This window comes from Saccopteryx bilineata, chromosome 10 (genome assembly GCF_036850765.1).
Source record: "Saccopteryx bilineata isolate mSacBil1 chromosome 10, mSacBil1_pri_phased_curated, whole genome shotgun sequence".
NCBI classification, from domain to species: Eukaryota; Metazoa; Chordata; class Mammalia; order Chiroptera; family Emballonuridae; genus Saccopteryx; species Saccopteryx bilineata.
In genome coordinates this window covers 536,714-557,971 of record NC_089499.1, presented here as the reverse complement: position 1 = coordinate 557,971, position 21,258 = coordinate 536,714, and the positions used below count along the sequence as shown (strand labels likewise).

At 59.5% G+C, this 21,258-nt stretch overlaps 1 protein-coding gene across 2 annotated transcripts in view; it reads left to right on the top strand.

The window, feature by feature from the left end:
* The window catches only part of CNTN3 (contactin 3), a 211,075-nt gene that overhangs the window by 144,520 nt on the left and 45,297 nt on the right, over positions 1 to 21,258 (top strand). For both annotated transcript variants that reach the window (XM_066244550.1, XM_066244549.1), the window contains exons 9-11: positions 1,960 to 2,096; positions 3,545 to 3,674; positions 6,125 to 6,275. In XM_066244550.1, the coding sequence (XP_066100647.1) occupies positions 1,960 to 2,096; positions 3,545 to 3,674; positions 6,125 to 6,275 (418 nt within the window). The remainder of the gene's footprint in view (positions 1 to 1,959; positions 2,097 to 3,544; positions 3,675 to 6,124; positions 6,276 to 21,258) is intronic.

Here is a 21,258-nt window from a genome sequence, read left to right as displayed (position 1 = left end):
CCCACGCACACACCTGCAGATGTGACCCCCACACACACACACACCTGCAGCCGTGGCCCCCACACACACACACACCTGCAGCCGTGACCCCCACGCACACACCTGCAGATGTGACCCCCACACACACACACACCTGCAGCTGTGGCCCCCACACACACACACACCTGCAGCCGTGACCCCCCCCCACACACACCTGCAGATGTGACCCCCACACACACACACACCTGCAGACGTGACCCCCCCCACACACACCTGCAGACGTGACCCCCACACACACACCTGCAGACGTGACCCCCCCACACACACCTGCAGACGTGACCCCCCCACACACACCTGCAGACGTGACCCCCCCACACACACACCTGCAGACGTGACCGCCACACACACACCTGCAGACGTGACCCCCCCACACACACACCTGCAGACGTGACCCCCACACACACACCTGCAGACGTGACCCCCCCCCACACCCACCTGCAGACGTGACCCCCGCACACACACACCTGCAGACGTGACCCCCACACACACACCTGCAGACGTGACCCCCCCACACACACCTGCAGACGTGACCCCCGCACACACACCTGCAGACGTGACCCCCGCACACACACACCTGCAGACGTGACCCCCGCACACACACACCTGCAGACGTGACCCCCCCACACACACACCTGCAGACGTGACCCCCACACACACACACCTGCAGACGTGACCCCCGCACACACACACACCTGCAGACGTGACCCCCGCACACACACACACCTGCAGACGTGACCCCCACACACACACCTGCAGACGTGACCCCCCCACACACACACCTGCAGACGTGACCCCCACACACACACACCTGCAGACGTGACCCCCACACACACACCTGCAGACGTGACCCCCACACACACACACCTGCAGACGTGACCCCCGCACACACACACACCTGCAGACGTGACCCCCACACACACACCTGCAGACGTGACCCCCCCACACACACACCTGCAGACGTGACCCCCACACACACACCTGCAGACGTGACCCCCCCCACACCCACCTGCAGACGTGACCCCCCCCCACACCCACCTGCAGACGTGGCCCCCACACACACACACACCTGCAGCCGTGACCCCCACATACACACACACCGCACGTACCGTAGGGGACCCGTGGGATGGCTCGCCTCCCCTCTTGGGGACCGAGACGCTGGCCGAGACTTGGCTGAGTGCGGTGCGCTGAGGGACATTCCCTGTAGGCGGTGTGCGCGTGACTCTGTGAAGCGAGTTTTCCAGACGATGTCTTCTCCAATGCAAGTGCACCTGCTGTGTCCGTGGATACGCTGGTCTGCACACAGCGTCTCAGGGCGCAAGTTCCTTCTTTTTCCTGAAACCTCACACGATTCGGAGTGCACTGATTTCCCCATCTTCCCTGCGTCCCGTTGAATTCACACGGAGGCTTGCGAGACGCCCCCGGGCTTCTGTCTCACTAACGAGTTGTTTCTAGCTGGGAAGGAATAGCTTTTGCCCCTGGGTGGCAGAGGAAGCCCCTCTTCTGTGGACGTGAGTTTCTGGTGCGTCAGGAGGACGGCCGTCCACTGCCATTCACCGATTCGGCTGTCATTCCTCGTGACCCCACGGTTCGGGAACAGGCTCGGAAATGAACGTCCAGTTAGTGCGTGCGCGTGACCGTCCACGAGCAGACGCCGGAGAATACCGCAGAGGGCACGGGCGTGGAAGCCGGACGAGACGCCAAGGGCGTGTCTCAGGAAACGACGGACCGCCGCCTCCACCCTCGCATCTAGAAACATCCGTCACGCCACGGCGTAAACACGTAGGGAGTGAAATACCACCTTGGACACTGAGCGCACATTGGCCTGATGCTCAGTCTTATATCTGTCTGTAGAAATGTGGATCAAGTGTTTATTTTTTATCTGCTGGGAGCTTTGAAGAATTTTCTTTCTTCCCTTTGCAGCAAAGCCTCACTGGGTTCAGCTCATCAAAGACGTGGAAACCGCGGTGGGGGACAGCCTGCACTGGCCATGCCGGGCCAGCGGCAAGCCCAGACCCTCCTACCGGTGGCTGAAGAACGGGGAGGCCCTCGTGCTGGAGGTAGGCCAGCTCCCCGGTGGGGGCCCCCTCCCCCGTCCCCTGTGAGCGGTGCTCACCCAGTGCCTCGGGACAGAGGACAGAGAGAGGGACAGACAGACAGGCAGGGAGAGAGATGAGAAGCATCAGTTCTTCGTTGCAGCTCCTTAGTTGTTCACTGATTGCTTTCTCATATGTGCCTTGACTGGGGTCTACAGCAGAGTGTGACCCCTGCTCAAGCCAGCGACCTTGGGCTCAAGCTGGTGAGCTTTGCTCAAACTGGCGACCTGGGGTTTCGAACCTGGCACCTCAGCCTCCCAGGCTGATGCTCTATCCACCGTGCCACCGCCGGGTCAGGCTCAACATTGCATTTCATTCGGAAAGGGTGATTTTCATGAGTTTAGTCTGAAAGGAAATAGCACGTTGCTGGTTGTGAGGTGACAGAAGACCTTCTCCCTGTTTCGGGGTGACACCTTGCATAGTCCCTGGAGAAGGAGGTGTCTGTCACCAGCCTGCCTGGTCCCAGAACGGGAGCTTTCTCAGTCACTTTCGTCTCAAGCTTTCGCTGTCTTTAAACTGTGCACAAGGTCAGTAATGTGCCTCCGATTCCTCTACGTGAGGTTCCGTGCGACCCAAAGACCCTTACTGGGCTGCTTCCCAGAACCCTGTCCCCTGCACCGAGCCTACAGTGTCTTTAATTGGTGTGATTTTAAAAAGATGGTGAAAACCTTCCCAGTCCATGAGATGGAAAGCACGGCCCATTTTTAAATGTCTGAAATGATCCTGGCCTCCTGCTGAGGCAGTCGGTTAGAGCATCGTTCTAACACTCAAAGATTACAGGTTCAATCCCCGGTCAGGGCACATATGGGAGCAGATCGATGCTCCTCTCTCTCCTTCTCCTTTCCTCCCTTCCTCTCCCTTCCTCTCCCTTCCTCTCCCTTCTTCTCCCTTCCCCTCTCTCTCCCTCCTTCTCTCTAAAATTAATATAAATATTTTTTTAAACATCTGAAATGTTAACCAGGCCTGACCTGTGGTGGCGCAGTGGATGAAGCCTCGACCTGGAACGCTGAGGTCGCCGGTTCGAAACCCTGGGCTTGCCTGGTCAAGGCACATATGGGAGTTGATGCTTCCTGCTCCTCCCTCCTTCTCCATCTAAAATGAATAAATAAAGTCTTAAAAAAACATTAACCATAAGGAAAAGTTAAGTGGCTGCAACATTTTACCCCTGCCTTTGTTACTTATCTTACTGATACACATTCAGACAAAGGCTGTGTATCAGTATTTCCAGTGTGCAGTGGTTACGTAACTCAGGCCCACGTTTTTGAAAAAGGGAGAGTTTACATTTCGCGTCCGAGTGCGTGGTCACCTGAAGACACGCCGGGGGTCTGTGTGGGAAGAGGTGTCGGCCCCTGGGGTCACTGTCCCCGGACGGGGCGGGCACGTTGACAAGCGAGACTCTCGCCCCCGCCCAGGCGAGGACACAGATAGAGAACGGAGCCCTCACCGTGGCCAACCTGAGCGTGGCGGACTCAGGCATGTTCCAGTGCGTGGCGGAGAACAAGCACGGGCGTGTCTACTCCGGCGCGGAGCTCAAGGTCCTGGGTAAGCCCCGGCGTCGGCCTCAAACCCTCCGTGGTGCTCGCAGCGCAGAGACTTCCTTCCGTATCCCTGTGTCTAACGGCAGCTGCAGTCAGTCCGGTGTCCGAGCCAAGCCCGCTGTCCAGTGACTTCTCGGGGGAGGCAGGGGGTTACGGCCACACGAGGCCCCCCAGCCGGGGAGACGGTGCCCACGGGGCAGCACCGTCTCCTGACCCGACCCGGTGGCTACGGCCAAGCAGCCCCGTCCAGAGACGGTGCCGCTGTGGTGTGCTCCGCTGCTGGGCACAGGCGGGCGTCCCGGCTTCAAGGACGAGTCTGAAGGAGCTGCCTTTTCTTCCGTAACCTGGCTAGAGGCGTCCGGCGCTGGGCGCAAGGAAGCTCTGAGCAGCCCCGACTCCGTCCCTGAAAGGCTGAGGTTTCTCCGGCCTCCCTGCACTGCAGGTCTCGGGGAGGAGAGCCGCCCTGTCGTGGTTGGGGCAGGTGGGCAGAAAACACTGTCAAGTTGCAAATGACTGAAAATCCAGTCGTAATTGAGAGCCTGGCAGAGTGTAGCATACGAGGGAAGGAGAGAAGGAGGGAGGGAGGGAGAGAAGGATGGAGGGAGAGAAGGAGGGAGAGAGGGAGGGAAGGAGGGAAGGAGGGAGGGAGAGAAGGAGGGAAGAAGGGAGAGAGGGAGGGAAGAAGGGAGAGAGGGAGGGAAGAAGGGAGGTTGGCTACAGGAAGAAATCAGGGAGGGAAGGGAGGAATGAAAGAAAGAAGGAGGAAGGACAGGAATGGAAGGCACATTGGTTACAGTTTCCTGCAACTAAAATGAACCTTGGGACTTCAGCTCAGCCCGGCCCGGGACTCGGTGCTACCAGACTGTCAGGTGTCTGTGCTGCCCACCGTGTGTTCACTTTCCGTTGCCGGGACAGGCTGGTGGAGAAAGGTGACTTCCTTTATTGCTCTGATGGACGTCCTGCGTGTCACTGGCCCTCAGAGCCGATGGGTCCCACCCCCGTGGCTGCCCCGGGGAGGCCCTGATGGATGGACTTGGCCAGCCATCCCCAGCCGGGGATGATCTTGCTCCAGGGACATTGGGACCTGTCTGGGGACATTTTCGGTTGTCACAAGTGAGGGGTCGGGGCTCCTGCCCTGGAGCGGGCAGAGGCCGGCGAGGCTGAGTATCCCACAGAAACTCCCACGGGCCAGCCTGTCACCACCAGTGATCCAGCCCCGAGTGCCAGGTGTCGCGTGGAGACGTCCTGATGTAACAGAAAGCAGGGCTCTCAGGCCTGGTTTCCGGAGGACAGAAGCACGTGTCATCCGCCCCAGGAGGACTGGCCCTCAGCTGTCACGCTGGCTCCGGCCACCACGCCGGGAAGGGGGTGCGTCCGCTGGGGACGGGGTCTGCACACGCGGTCAGATCCATGCGCTGCTGGGCCCCTGACCACAGGCGTGCGTCTTTCCCACGATGCACCTGCACCCGCAGGCCGCCTGAGCCTTTTATTGGAGAACATGAGGTGCTGTTGTTTTCATGATTTTATTGAAGTAGAAAGGTCATTTTGGTTGGTTTGAGTAAAAAACATTCTTTAAGAATCACAATGTTTAAGACCAGCAGCCTCTGGATTCACGTCTCCTTTGTCAACAGCCCCACAGAGAGTCTCGTGTGGTACGATTTCCACTCACCGGAAAGTAAATGACCTGCCCCGTGATTTTGCTATGGGACAGAACGAGCAGGTTTGATATTTGGGGAGTTGCTCTCAGTTCTCAGTGTTTTCTCCACACTCGCGTCCAAGGATGACCTCTGATGAACGTGTCATTTCCCTCAATGAGCCCCTGTTACCTGGGGTGAATGTCCCCGTGTTTCCGATTGGCATCCCGGAAGTCATCAGCTAACGTGGGGTCTGTACAAGTGACAGTATTTAACCCGATGTGGTCACGTGATAGAATAACGCACGTGTTCATCTATTCCTCAGACGAGGAGGTTGACGTCACCGTAGGAACGTTTTACAACAGCCTGTTGATCTTTACGGGAGAGGCTCCGTCAGCACTGAGCCTCCACTGACTGCGGCTCGAGCGCCACGCCCGGGGCCACGGCCCTGCTCTCGGGGACGCAGGACAGACACCCACTGTCCCTGTGGCACAGACAGGACCCAGGACCGCGCTGTGACAAATGGTTTTAATCTTGACGTGCTTAGGCCCGCGCTGTTTTAAACCTTTGCAGTGAACTCTCCAGATTTCCATATGAAGTGTCTCTCTCGAGAGCACAGGGGTGGGGGTGAGATTTGACCCTGAGACCCCGGGGTGACGCCCGTCGTTGGCTGGGAACCAAGTCCCGACCGCCGTGTGTCGGCAAACCTCACGAGCGGCCAGCGCGGAATCAACCGTTGAGGCCGACGGGGACGTGACGGAGTGGAGCCGGACGCTGAGCCCGTGTCTCTCTCTCTCTCTCTCTCTCTCTCTCTCTGCAGCTTCCGCTCCCGACTTCTCCCGGACGCCCATGAGGAAGCTGGTGCGGGCGCAGGTGGGCAGCGAGGTGGGCCTGGACTGCCGGCCACGGGCCGCCCCCCGGGCCCTGGCCTCCTGGAAGAGGGGTGCGGTGACCGTGCAGGACGACGGAAGGTACTCCGGGTCCGCCCAGGCGGTGGCTTGTTCCCCCTCCCCCGGGGTGGCTGGTTCCTGTCACCCTTCCACATAGCGGAGTGACAGTGGGTTCACCAGCAGAGTGGGTTCCATCGGGAATAACTGAGATGGGGCCTCCATGGGGGGACAGTGAGCTGGGGTGAACCCTCCCCGAGTCGGAGGGGCAGAGGGGGCTCGATTCCCCATCCTGGAGGAGGAGGGGCTGGGAGGAGCTCAGGGGGGTGGCAGCTCCTTGTGGGCTGGGTGTCACCGTCACCGGGACCCCAGCCTGGGGACCACCGGCTGCAGGTGCAGGTGATGACGGACCAGGGGGGGTGTCCTGCTGGGCCAGGAGAAACCCCTCCCTCTGCCGGCTGTCCTGCTCTGGCCCGGCTGGGGTCCGGGTGGCAGAGAGTGGCAACCACCCGTTCGGGATCCCCTGACGGTTCATTGTCCACACGTGGAGGCGGGCGTTCCACGGGGAAGCAGTAGCCGGTCCGTGGGGGGCGAGGTGTCTGAGACCCAGGTAGGACGCGTGGACTGTGGGCCCCTCCTGAGGGTGGGAGTCGGGTTTTGAAATCTAAAGCTAGGGACTTAGCGGCCCTCTTCCCCGTGGAATGTGGGATCTCAGACAGGGTTCTCTGTCCCCGTCGGCTGGTGAGACTCACGCGGGAACGATAAGGAATTCCGGCCCGGACCCGGGCTCAGCGCGTGTCTGGCGGCCCAGCGTCCCGGGCAGAGGGGAGGTGGTGTCGTGACCCCAGAGGACAGGTGGACACCAGCACCGCTACGTCCTGTGCCGAGCAAGCTTGGCGTGGCCGGCACCTGTCTGAGCAGAGGCTCTCTGGGTTTCCAGGGGACTTAGCGTCATTAAAATGAGGGGGCGGAAAGCGGGCCAAGATCTGGTCTCCTCTCCGCTCGGTCCTGAGCCCGCGCAGGGCACTGACTCCCCGTCCTGCGTCTGACACCCTCGTTGCCGGTGGGGTGATGGATTAGTGCTGCTTCCCGTCCTGAGGGCCAGCGTGTGGGTGGAGCACACAGATCCCTGTCGGGCGCGAGGTCAGTCCCTGGCAGAGGCTGAACCTGGCATTCGGCCACTATTATTCACCGAGTGCTTGCGATGGGCCAGGTGTTGGGCTCAAAAGTGGTGATGAGCAGAAGGATGTCCCCAGAGACGTCCGTGTTCTTGTCCTGGAAACCTCTGGTTACATCGTAACACACGACAGAAGGTAGTTACGTTGTAGATGGACTTGGGGTGCCCAGCCAGGTGGCTGTCACATAGGACACTGTCCAGGGTGTCTGGGGGGGGGGGCTCACGGGCTCACCGGAGCCCTGAAAGGGGGATGAGGAGAGAAAGAGAGATGCCCGCAAGCCGGCGAGGAGGCGGGCGAGGTTTCTGGAGCGAGCAGGACCCGGCTGGACCACAGGCTTCAAGGATGGCAGAGGGGCCGCTAGCAAAGGCATTTCCGACTCCGCCACGAGGCAGGGGCCCACAGGGTCCTCTGTCCTGCAACCACGGGACTGATTCCACAGGAAGGAGCCGGACGTGATTCTAGAACCTTCCACAGGAACCCAGCCCCGACACCCCCGGTTTTAGCCAGGGAGACGCCCCACCACGTTGCGCTGCCGACTCCGGAGCTGTGAGATCACGAATTCGTGAGGCTTTGGCCGTCCGAGTTGACAGTAACCGTCGTAGAAGAAGGAGCCCCGGGTGCGGAGTCCACATGCATCAGCCCGTCCCTGAAATATCCCTGTGACACTGGGATGGGGACGGCATGTTGTCACCTCGTGTACGAGCGGGAGCTGAAGCACAGGGCGTCGAGTGATCACTCGAGGTCACACGTCAGGGTTCGGCTCCGAGCACCTCGGACTCTGGGCTGTAACCACGGAGCTCCTTCGAGGCCCCGGGCACGGGACCCAGCATCTTAGTGGGGTCCCCAGCCCTTGAGGCGGGACCCGGAGTATTCTCGTGGGTGAGGAGAAGAGAGACAAATAGGAAGTCGCAGCCCAGGAAAGGTGGGTTTGCTTTTCCAGAATCGCCGAGTCGGACCGCAGACCCCCAGGCCGACCTGCTTTGTTAGATGGCGGGCCCCCGCGGTACTGGCCTGAGCTGGTGATGACCCGGTCTGCCGTCCACAGGACCTCGCTCACGCAGACCCTGCGTCGGGAGCGTGACCTCGTGGAAGTGAGCCTGGTGGTGCCGGACAGAACGGACTTCTGCAGCCGGAAGCTGGATATTGACCTGGAGTTAACTTTTCTGCAAGCCAGATTAAATAAGTAGAGCAGGCATCCCCAAACTATGGCCCGTGGGCTGCTGCGGCCCCCTGAGGCCATTTATCCGCCCCCCCCCCCCCGCCGCACATCCGGAAGGGGCACTTCTTTCATTGGTGGTCAGTGAGAGGAGCACTGTATGTGGCGGCCCTCCAACGGTCTGAGGGACAGTGAACTGGCCCCCTGTGTAAAAAGTTTGGGGACCCCTGAAGCAGAGGGTTATGGTAAAACTAGTTCATTTTGACGGTGCTGGAAGTTAAGTCTCCCTGTAAAAATACTGCTATTCTGGGGCCCCAAAAATATTTTAAATAATTTTAATCCTCTCTGTAAATTAAATACGGACTGTGTCCTGGGGACTTCAGTGCTTTGCACAATGACAGGTCCACATGTCCTCACGGCGGGGACTGCAAGAGGCAGAGGCTCTTGATTGTAAGTTTACAGGGAATTAAACCGATAAAGAGATTGAGCTAAAAGTGTGGAGGGCCGACTTGACCGCGTGTGTCGGGGTGGGCGAGCGCAGGGAGGGGCAGCGTCTGAGCTCCGGACCCCACCTGCAGCGCTGCGGCCACTCACTCCCTCTGGCTGTCGGGACCCCCAAGCTGACCAGTTAAAGATCTGAGCTACGAGAGGACAGGAAGGAGTCAAGGGCAGACCCTCAGCGTCCGTCCTGGGCACCAGGCAGGGTCAGTGGCCGCGCAGGGAGACAGGACGTCACTGAAGGAGGAGGACGAGGAGGCAGGGACGGCTCAGCCCGGGCACCGGGCAGGGAGACGGGACGTCACTGAAGGAGGAGGACGGGGAGGCAGGGACGGCTCAGGCCGGGCACCGCGCAGGGCGACGGGACGTCACTGAAGGAGGAGGACGGGGAGGCAGGGACGGCTCAGGCCGGGCACCGGGCAGGGAGACGGGACGTCACTGAAGGAGGACGACGGGGAGGCAGGGACGGCTCAGCCCGGGCACCGCGCAGGGAGACGGGACGTCACTGAAGGAGGAGGACGGGGAGGCAGGGACGGCTCAGCCCGGGCACCGCGCAGGGAGACGGGACGTCACTGAAGGAGGAGGACGGGGAGGCAGGGACGGCTCAGCCCGGGCACCGCGCAGGGAGACGGGACGTCACTGAAGGAGGACGACGGGGAGGCAGGGACGGCTCAGCCCGGGCCGGACACAGTGTCTGCGCACCTGGACGGTGATGGGTTGGGACTTGGGAGAGGCCAGGCTGTGGGTGGGACCGTGGTGTTCTGCACGGGTAGATGGCAGCGGGAACCACGCAGGGGGCCATGTGGTCTGGGAGGCGCCTCCCTGTGCCTGGGGAGGGTCTGCCTCTCCCCTTGGAAGCTGACGGAAACTTCCACATCAAGTGGAGGATGGCTGCTGTTAGTGTTGTTGACAGGGCGAGTGCTTACAATGTATAAAGTACTAATTTATTAAGTCAACTCAAGTCAGAGGTCCGCATGCGTCACCAGCCAACCTGGATACCGAACGGTGACAAGACCGCTGTCGGCACGGAGCAAAGTCGTGTTGTTTTGATTTGAGATCATTTTGCTTCTCACGTTCTCCGTGTATGTATGTGTTATCACCCGTTACCCAGGAGACGCCGTTAACGCCTTTTTCTGGGCCCCTCCTTCTCCGCGTCCTGTGGCGTTTCCCCGAGGTATGGACGCTTCCGTGCGGCGGCGTGCACGCGTGTCCTCACACCCACGTGTCTTCCGGGCCTGAATTAGAACGGGAGGCTCCTCCCTGCTTGAAGCAAAGTGAAATCGAGAACGACCCCAGAGAACGCAGCCAGGCCCGGCTCGCGGGAAGAAACTGCCGGCCGGCACATTTTAAAGGCTGTTCAGCTTTGCTGCGTCCCCGGGTGATATATTTAAAACGCATTAACCAATTATTTTTAAAGTGAGGCTTTCACGCGAACGGTGTTGCTTACGACGACGGTGGAGGTTTGACTGCAGGAGCCTCGGCTCAGAAAACGGCCCATTGCTTCTAATTAAACACATTAAAATTGTTTTATGTTCCATGCAGCATTTAATGCTGTAGAAACTCAACTGCTTTTAAGAGGAAGGAATGGTAAAAGGTTCATTCCAAATATTAACAGCTGCCATGATGTAGACCAGTGGTCGTCAACCTGGTCCCTACCGTAGCCCACGAGTGGGCGTTCCAGCTTTCATGGTGGGCGGTAGCGGAGCAACCAAAGTATAAATAAAAAGATAGATTTATTTAAAACCAACTATAGTAAGTTGTTTTATAAAGATTGATTCTGCCAAACTTAGCAAAAATCCGACATAAAGTACTTGGTAATTATTATTATATACTTTAACTTGCTGTAATTCTGCTTTATAAATTTTATAACGTAAAGTTACTTCCCTACTTGATAAACCATCATGACTGTGGAACCGGTGGGCGGTTAGAAAGTTGTACTCCTAAGAGAGATACAAAAGTGGATGGTAGGTATAAAAAGGTTAACTACATTGTAGACAATGCTTCTAAAATGGATTAACTACCATATATCCCCATGTATAAGACACACCCATTTTCGAAAAATTTGGGGTCTAAAGTCCATCTTATACGGCGCATCTTGTACAATGGTTGTAGATTTTTTTACTTGCATTTCCCGCTTCTTTGCGCTTATTCTTGTGCTCATTGTTGAAAACGGTTGCGTTGTCAGACACAGAAGAGGACAAGCTAACCGATGGGAGTTTGGACAGGGATGATGACTTGTATGCATTTTATGATGAATAAAACCTGAGTTCAATAGCTTTATGTAATACATTCTTTTTTCAAATTTTGGGCCCCCAAGTTAATGTGTCTTCTACATGGGGAAATACGGTAATTCTCAGTGCATGTTTGCACAGAGGTAGCAGCCAGTGTTTCAAGTGCCCTGAAGGAGATATGCAGCCGGGTTCTGTTTCCATGGCATTCCTGAAAAGGGCACAGCGCTGGGCACAGAGAACAGCCAACACTGCTCGTCAGGGTGGGGGGGGTGGAGACGGTGACTCCACTGAGGACACCTGCACTGGACAGGGTGGGGGGGGTGGAGACGGTGACTCCACTGAGGACACCTGCACTGGACAGGGTGGGGGGGTGGAGACGGTGACTCCACTGAGGACACCTGCACTGGACAGGGTGGGGGGGTGGAGACGGTGACTCCACTGAGGACACCTGCACTGGACAGGGTGGGGGGGGTGGAGACGGTGACTCCACTGAGGACACCTGCACTGGACAGGGTGGGGGGGGTGGAGACGGTGACTCCACTGAGGACACCTGCACTGGACAGGGTGGGGGGGGTGGAGACGGTGACTCCACTGAGGACACCTGCACTGGACAGGGTGGGGGGGGTGGAGACGGTGACTCCACTGAGGACACCTGCACTGGACACTCACCCGACAGCCCGTGGCCGCCAGGTCTGCACTGGGGGACTTGTGAGAAGGAATCCTTCTCGACCTTGATTGTGACATGGTCATATGACCTCATTCCTCTGTCAGAACTCACAGAACTGTCCACCGAAAACGGTGCCTTAGACGGTTTGTAGACACCTTAACGTTCTTTTTGTGTGTGTGACAGAAACAGAGGGACAGACAGGGACAGACAGACAGGAAGGGAGAGAGATGAGAAGCATCAACTCATAGCTGTGGCTCCTTAGTTGTTCATTGATTGCTTTCTCATATGTGCCTCGACTGGGGGCTCCAGCTGAGTGAGTGACCCCTTGCTCAAGCCAGCGACCATCGGGTCAGAGCTTTGACCCTGCACTCAAGCTGGTGAGCCCGCGGTCAAGCGAGAGACCTTGTAGTTTTGAACCTGGGTCCTCCGCATCCCAGTCCGACACTCTATCCACTGCACCGCTGCCTGGTCAGGCTCACGTAGTTTTACATTCGTCTCCTCCCGAGTGTGTGAGCAGCTTCCTGTCATTTAAAAGCTCAGGACACGCTCCGCTCCGCCACCTCGGCCTTTTGGGAAACACGGGGCCATTCACTCCCTGAGATCACTTCAGAGCAGAATCTGAACTCGCATCTGTGAGCAGAACCGGGTCGGACGGAGACCCGCTGGGCGGTTCTGCCAGGCTGCTGGTCGCCGGCCTGGCTCTGGGAGGGCGCGTCCAGGAGTGGGGAACACAGCACATCGGTGAGGCGGCCCCTCCTCCGCCCTCGGGCTTTAGAGGAGAGAGGGACCCATTTGCCCGATGGCGATGGCTTCACCTCCGCCCCGTCGGGTCCCCTCGCAGCCTCACTTATCACAGAGGAGCCTGTGTCTCTGCGGGGACCTGCCTGCCGCTCCCGTGACAGCCTGCCCCCTCCCCGTCCCCGGTGCCACCCCCTCGGGAGGCACTGCCACTCACGGTGACGAGCGTCAGTCAGTCCAGCCTTCGGCACACGCTGCGGCCCCAGCCTGCGCTCGCCTCCCGCCCCCGGAGCTCCCGGTTCACCTCCAGCTGCTGACCTTCCCGGAACGGGAGGAGCTGGCGGAGTGTGTGTGAGGCCACCAGCGGCAGGACCTGGGTGCTCGGGACGGGATCGATGTCCTGCTTCCCGTCTGCAGGGAAGGTGTGCACACCGTCCACTGGTTTGCCTGTGGGCTCAGCCCGGCCCCGGGACCAGCAGGTGCGTGAGAAGCAGCAGGGGACCCCCAGGAGCCCAGGCGTCAGTTTGCAACGTGAAAACTCAGCTGTCATTCATGTTGCCGTGACTACGGTGCCCACAGGGTTCGATAAACTAGGACATTGGGAAAGAGAATGGAGGCGCTGCAAGAGGTTAACTTTCAAAACAACTGAGACTGGGCCGAGGAAGTGGGCATTTCCACCCTGTCCACAGTGCAGGTGTCCACAGAGACGGTGTCCACAGTGCAGGTGTGCACAGTGCAGGTGTGCACAGAGCAGGTGTCCACAGTGCAGGTGTCCACAGAGACAGTGTCCACAGTGCAGGTGTCCACAGTGCAGGTGTCCACAGAGCCGGTGTGCACAGAGCCGGTGTCCACAGTGCAGGTGTCCACAGAGCAGGTGTCCACAGAGCCGGTGTCCACAGTGCAGGTGTCCACAGAGACGGTGTCCACAGTGCAGGTGTCCACAGAGACGGTGTCCACAGTGCAGGTGTGCACAGTGCAGGTGTCCACAGAGCCGGTGTGCACAGAGCCGGTGTCCACAGTGCAGGTGTCCACAGAGCAGGTGTCCACAGAGCCGGTGTCCACAGTGCAGGTGTCCACAGTGCAGGTGTCCACAGAGCCGGTGTCCACAGTGCAGGTGTCCACAGTGCAGGTGTCCACAGTGCCGGTGTCCACAGAGCAGGTGTGCACAGAGCAGGTGTCCACAGAGCAGGTGTCCACAGAGCAGGTGTCCACAGAGCCGGTGTCCACAGTGCAGGTGTCCACAGAGCCGGTGTGCACAGAGCAGGTGTCCACAGTACAGGTGTCCACAGTGCAGGTGTCCACAGTGCAGGTGTGCACAGAGCAGGTGTCCACAGAGCAGGTGTCCACAGTGCAGGTGTGCACAGAGCAGGTGTCCACAGAGCAGGTGTCCACAGTGCAGGTGTCCACAGTGCAGGTGTCCACAGTGCAGGTGTGCACAGAGCAGGTGTCCACAGTGCAGGTGTCCACAGTGCAGGTGTCCACAGAGCCGGTGTGCACAGAGCCGGTGTGCACAGAGCAGGTGTCCACAGTGCAGGTGTCCACAGTGCAGGTGTCCACAGAGCCGGTGTGCACAGAGCCGGTGTGCACAGAGCAGGTGTCCACAGAGCAGGTGTCCACAGTGCAGGTGTCCACAGAGCTGGTGTCCACAGTGCAGGTGTCCACAGTGCAGGTGCGCACAGTGCAGTGTGCACAGTGCAGGTGTCCACAGTGCAGGTGTGCACAGAGCAGGTGTCCACAGTGCAGGTGTCCACAGTGCAGGTGTCCACAGAGCCGGTGTGCACAGAGCCGGTGTGCACAGAGCAGGTGTCCACAGTGCAGGTGTCCACAGTGCAGGTGTCCACAGAGCCGGTGTGCACAGAGCCGGTGTGCACAGAGCAGGTGTCCACAGAGCAGGTGTCCACAGTGCAGGTGTCCACAGAGCTGGTGTCCACAGTGCAGGTGTCCACAGTGCAGGTGCGCACAGTGCAGTGTGCACAGTGCAGGTGTCCACAGTGCAGGTGCCCACAGAGCCGGTGTCCACAGAGCAGGTGTCCACAGTGCAGTGTGCACAGTGCAGTGTGCACAGAGCCGGTGTCCACAGAGCAGGTGCCCACAGTGCAGGTGTCCACAGAGCCGGTGTCCACAGTGCAGGTGCCCACAGAGCCGGTGTCCACAGTGCAGGTGTCCACAGTGCAGTGTGCACAGTGCAGTGTGCACAGAGCCGGTGTCCACAGAGCAGGTGCCCACAGTGCAGGTGCCCACAGAGCCGGTGTCCACAGTGCAGGTGCCCACAGTGCAGGTGCCCACAGAGCCGGTGTCCACAGTGCAGGTGTCCACAGTGCAGGTGCCCACAGTGCAGGTGTCCACAGAGCCGGTGTCCACAGTGCAGGTGTCCACAGAGCAGGTGTCCACAGTGCAGTGTGCACAGTGCAGGCGTCCACAGAGCAGGCGTGCACAGAGCAGGCGTGCACAGAGCCGGCGTGCACAGAGCCGGTGTCCACAGAGCAGAAGTCCACAGTGCAGAAGTCCACAGTGCAGGGTCCACAGAGCAGGCGTCCACAGAGCAGAAGTCCACAGTGCAGGCGTCCACAGAGCAGGCGTCCACAGTGCAGGGTCCACAGTGTAGGTGTCCACAGTGCAGGTGTCCACAGTGCAGGTGTGCACAGAGCCGGTGTCCACAGTGCCGGTGTCCACAGTGCAGGTGCCCACAGAGCCGGTGTGCACAGAGCCGGTGTGCACACAGCAGGTGTCCACAGAGCCGGTGTGCACAGAGCCGGTGTCCACAGTGCAGGTGTCCACAGAGCCGGTGTGCACAGAGCAGGTGTCCACAGTACAGGTGTCCACAGAGCAGGTGTCCACAGTGCAGGTGTCCACAGTGCAGGTGTGCACAGAGCCGGTGTCCACAGTGCCGGTGTCCACAGTGCAGGTGTCCACAGAGCCGGTGTGCACAGAGCCGGTGTGCACAGAGCAGGTGTCCACAGTGCAGGTGTCCACAGAGCAGGTGTGCACAGTGCAGGTGTCCACAGTGCAGGTGTCCACAGAGCCGGTGTGCACAGAGCAGGTGTCCACAGTGCAGGTGTCCACAGTGCAGGTGTCCACAGAGCAGGTGTCCACAGAGCCGGTGTCCACAGTGCAGGTGTCCACAGAGACGGTGTCCACAGTGCCGGTGTCCACAGATCAGGTGTCCACAGTGCAGGGTCCACAGAGCAGGTGTCCACAGAGCAGGTGTCCACAGAGCCGGTGTCCACAGAGCCGGTGTCCACAGTGCAGGGTCCACAGAGCCGGTGTCCACAGAGCCGGTGTCCACAGAGCAGGTGTCCACAGTGCAGGTGTCCACAGAGCAGGTGCGCACAGTGCAGGTGCCCACAGAGCCGGCGTCCACAGTGCAGGCGTCCACAGTGCAGGCGTGCACAGTGCAGGCGTCCACAGTGCAGTGTGCACAGTGCAGGCGTCCACAGAGCAGGCGTGCACAGAGCAGGCGTGCACAGAGCCGGCGTCCACAGAGCAGGCGTCCACAGAGCAGGCGCCCACAGTGCAGGCGTCCACAGTGCAGGCGCCCACAGAGCAGGCGTCCACAGTGCAGGTGTCCACAGTGCAGGTGTGCACAGAGCCGGTGTCCACAGAGCAGAAGTCCACAGTGCAGAAGTCCACAGTGCAGGGTCCACAGAGCAGGCGTCCACAGAGCAGAAGTCCACAGTGCAGGCGTCCACAGAGCAGGCGTCCACAGTGCAGGGTCCACAGTGCAGGTGTCCACAGTGCAGGTGTCCACAGTGCAGGTGTGCACAGATCCGGTGTCCACAGTGCCGGTGTCCACAGTGCAGGTGCCCACAGAGCCGGTGTGCACAGAGCAGGTGTCCACAGAGCCGGTGTGCACAGAGCCGGTGTCCACAGTGCAGGTGTCCACAGAGCCGGTGTGCACAGAGCAGGTGTCCACAGTGCAGGTGTCCACAGAGCAGGTGTCCACAGAGCCGGTGTGCACAGAGCCGGTGTCCACAGTGCAGGTGTCCACAGAGCCGGTGTGCACAGAGCAGGTGTCCACAGTGCAGGTGTGCACAGAGCAGGGTCCACAGAGCCGGTGTCCACAGTGCAGGTGTCCACAGAGCAGGTGTCCACAGAGCCGGTGTCCACAGAGCCGGTGTCCACAGTACAGGTGTCCACAGAGCAGGTGTCCTTGTCCTCACCGGGGACATGGAGGCGCGGGAGCAACTGTGCCTGAGCCCCAGGGAGCAGAGCAGCCCCCCGTCCCTCTCTGGGCTGCCCACCTGCACCCCCACTTTGCCGACGCGCCCAGCTGGAGAGAGGAAGGGGCCCCGTAGGGGAGGGCGCGTGACACCACAGCCTTTAGGGGGGAGTGAGGTGATCGAGAGACGTCTGTCCAAGACGCTGCGTTTGGAGTGGGCTCGTGGGAAAGTGTCCCCCCTCCCCACTCCAGAGGCACTCACCCCGCCCTGCTCACCACAGGCAGTTACCTTTCTCTGTGTACTTGTGTGATTATGGCCATGAATTATTCATGCCTGATTGGCAGGCAGTATGCTAATGACTATGCACCTTATTCACTGTCGGGTGAGTTAACAGTAAGTTTTACTTGCTTCTCGGTTTAATTGTAGCCCCTGGAAAGGGCAAAGCAGCAGAGTCAGACAGATGGGGTCAGGTTGTGGGTCTGCCTCTCCCCCTCCCCTGCCCTGGGTGTGACACCAGGCACGTCAGTCACCCCTGGGTCCTGGCTGCCTTGCAAGTGACACGAGTCAGAAAGCCCTCCGGGCAGGGCTCGTCCTCCCGTTGGGCAGCACTGGCCTGGCACACGGGCTCAGTCGACCAAACGGCCGGTCTTCCTGGGGTTTCCTTTGCACAGACTCCCTGCAGCCCCGTCCCTGCCGTTTCTCTGGCGCTCTGGTTGCCTCTTGGTGGACCTCAGTGACTGAAGTCACAAAGATAAAAGTAGGATTGCGTACAGAGGCTTCTACTCTAACGGTTTCTCCGTGGGGTCTCAGACGGGGGCCCTGCTGAGGCTGGGGTTGTTTTGTTTTTTTTTCAGGGAGAGGAGGGAAGGCAGAGACAGAAAGAACCCTGCATGTGCTCAGCCCGGGATCCACCCAGGAAGCCCACGAGGGAGCAATGCTCTGCCCATCTGGGGCTGTTGCTTGGCAACTGAGCTCTTCTTAGCACCTGAGGCGGAAGCCACGGAGCCATCCTCAGTGCCTGAGGCTAACTCACTCTAATCAAGTCATGGCTCTGGGAGGGAGAGAGAGAGAAGGAGAGAGGGGAAGGAGAAGCAGATGGGTGCCTCTCCTGTGTGCCCTGATTGGGAATCGAACCTGGGACTTCCAAATGCCAGGCTGATGTTCTACCACTGAGCCAACCGGCCAAGCCCAGGGTTGTTTCTTTCTTTTCTTTTTTTTTTTTTTTTGTATTTTTCTGAAGCTGGAAACAGGGAGAGACAGTCAGACAGACTCCCGCATGCGCCCGACCCGGATCCACCCGGCACGCCCACCAGGGGGCAACGCTTTGCCCCTCCGGGGCGTCGCTCTGTTGTGACCAGAGCCACTCTAGCGCCTGGGGCAGAGGCCAAGGAGCCATCCCCAGCGCCCAGGCCATCTTTGCTCCAATGGAGCCTTGGCTGCGGGAGGGGAAGAGAGAGACAGAGAGGAAGGAGAGGGGGAGGGGTGGAGAAGCAGATGGGCGCTTCTCCTGTGTGCCCTGGCTGGGAATCGAACCTGGGACTCCTGCACGCCAGGCCGACACTCCACCACTGAGCCAACCGGCCAGGGCCGGCCAGGGTTGTTTCTAATGTGAACTGTTCTCACCATGTTGCCTGGATCCTGGAGAGTATTAAGACTGGATTAAAAGGGAAAGAGATGAGGAATGAGAAAAGGCCTTTCATTTTTTTACAACAACTAATTGAATTTTACATTATTTAAATCTTAAATATATAAATTCTACCCAAATATCATTAAAGAAATAGCTGCTTTCAAATGTTTTCTGAAATTATATCAGCTAAATTTTGCAGGTGACCATGCAGGTGTTAAATTTGTATTTCAGGTATGACTTTTATGGGCCCTGGTCAGTTGGCTCAGTGGTAGAGCATCAGCCTGGTGTGTGGAAGTCCTGGGTTTGATTCCCGGTCAGGGCACACAGGAGAAGTGACTATCTACTTCTCCACCCCTCCCCCCTCTCCTTTCTCTCTCTTCTCCTCCCACAGCCATGGCTTGATTGGTTCAAGCATATCGGCCCCTGTTGCTGAGGACGGCTCTGTGGAGCCTCCTCCTCAGGCACTAAAAATAGCTCAGTTGGGAGCAAGGCCCCAGATGGGCAGAACAACTGCCCCAGACAGGGGTTGCCAGGCGGATCCTGGTTAGGGCAAATGCAGGAGTCTGTCTCTGCCTCCCTTCCTCTCAGTTGGAAAAGAAGAAGAAGAAGAAGAAATAACGACTTCTGTGGACTATGAAAATCAAGGTCACTTGACAGACAGGTGGGGCGTGCTGAGTTCAGGAGGGCAGCTGACTGATGACTCTGCTGCAGACCCGTGTCTGGTCCCAGGTCAGCATGTGACTTCCTACCTGCCAGGCCCAGCACACAGGTCTCACGCGCTGGGTGTCTCCGCCCACGCGGTGCGTGTTTGGTCCACAGCGTTGCTCACCCACGCCAGAAACCCCACCTGCAGCCCAGGCCCTCTTGCACTGAAAATTCAAAGAAAAAGAATATTGATGCAGTTGTGGAAACCGGCAGCATCACTGCACACTTACTGCCTTTGCGTTTTTTTAAAAAATAATACGTTAGATAAGAAAAACGGGAGTTTTCTCTCGACGTAAGTCTGGGGACCGCTGCAACTCTGTCGGGAGTGGGTGTGAGCGCCCCTAACGTTCATTGCATTTGACTCACAGTTAAAAGAAACAGTTCTCGGAGCGCTCAGCGTTTCTGGGTCCTCCGGCTGGAGTGCCCTCCCTCACCTGGAACCCCTGACACTCACCACTGGTGTCCCCTCTGTGTCCCTCGCTGTGGGACCCTTCCCAAGCCTCGCAGGCAGGACCCATCGAGCCCCTGGGTCAGTGTGGTCCTCTGTCCGTGCGTCACCGGCACAGCGGGGTAGGTGTGTGTGCAGAGCGCCGGCCGCCCGGGTCTCAGCTGCTCCTCCTTTCCTGGTGTTGCCCCCCCAGGTGTGTCGTTTCAATATTTGTTCACTCATCACACATTAATTGGGCGCCTACTGTTTCCACCACTGTCGCTGCATCGCAGACACTAGTTAACAGCGTGGAACAATCGCTTTGGCTCTGGGTTCGCGGGTTGGAAACTGGGGAGAGGCTGGGCGGGTGTGTCTGCTCCCCTGTCCTGTGCCGGACGGCGGGTGGGGCCGAGCTCCCGTGGCCCAGAGGCCGGGCGCTGCGTCTGTGTTGGGTCACAAGGGCCTTCCCCGGGCTCTGTCCTCCTGGGCCAGTTGGGGTTCTCCCAAAGCACGGTGGTGGCCAAAGAGAAAGTCAAGATGTGAACGTGACAAGATTTCAAGAGGGAAGATTCCAGCCAGCAAGAGGGAAGCTGAAACCCTAGGCTTGGGTGCTGCTGACCCTCACTTTCCCTTCACCCCCGTGGCCTCCTGTGAGTTGCCCTGGTGACCAGGTTCAAAGGGGGGGAGAGGTAGGATTTGAGCGGAGCAGGTGGAGGGGTACTGACCACGGCCGCCCTGGGGACGCAGCCTGGCTGACCGCCCGGCCAGGCGTCAGGCGCCCCCCCCCCCCCCGGGGTGAACAAGGCGGTGCGGCCCCGCCCTGAGGCGCTCGCAGAGGGATGGACAGGAGCAAGCAAGTCAAGAAGACAGCGGTGGAAGGACTTCAAGAAGGGCCTGGTTAGGAAGTCACGTTGGGCGAGAACTGGAAGTGAGAAGCCCGGGTCCGGCCACGGACTGGATGGAGACCCTTCCTGGAGGTGGCCGGGCGGGAACCAAGAGCTGGGTGTGGGGGGTCTGGCTGACGTGAGGCCCGGGAGGAAAGCCGGGGCCTGCAGCTTCTGATGTGTGTGTGTGGGGGGGGGACATGGAGTCTGAAGTGGGGGCCTGGGAGACCACGGTCACCACGGAAACCATGTTGGGGTTCGCCTGAGACGGAGTAAGCTGTCCCGCTGTCCCGAGGGGTTGGTGCGGGAGTGACGTGGTCCGGGTAAAGCTCATACGGGCTGTGGCATGGACGGCGGTGACCAAACAGGCGGACGAGCGGGTCCGGCGAGGGGGCAGCTTGGAGTGGGCGATGTCCCGGAGCCCTGACTCGGGGCAGCGGGGGGAGGGGCGGAGCGTGACAGAATGTTTCGGGTGAACTTGCGCCCCGGAGGGGACGCCCCGCCCCAGCGACCACATTCTAGCACATTCCCGGTGGGCGGTGCCTGAGCGCTGTGTCCCGCGTGTCCCTTGGACGTCGCTCCCAGAGGCGGGGCGTCCAGCCTTCCTCCGCGTGTCCACGCCCCCAGGACGCTCGGCCCCGGGACGCTCGGCCCCGGGACGCTCGGCCCCGGGACGCTCGGCCCCGGGACGCTCGGCCCCGGGACGCTCGTGCCCCGGGACGCGCGGGCGGTCCTTGCTGACCGGAGTTTCGTTCTCGTTTCCCTGGCTTCTCGTGCCCATCATTTTCTCTACTTA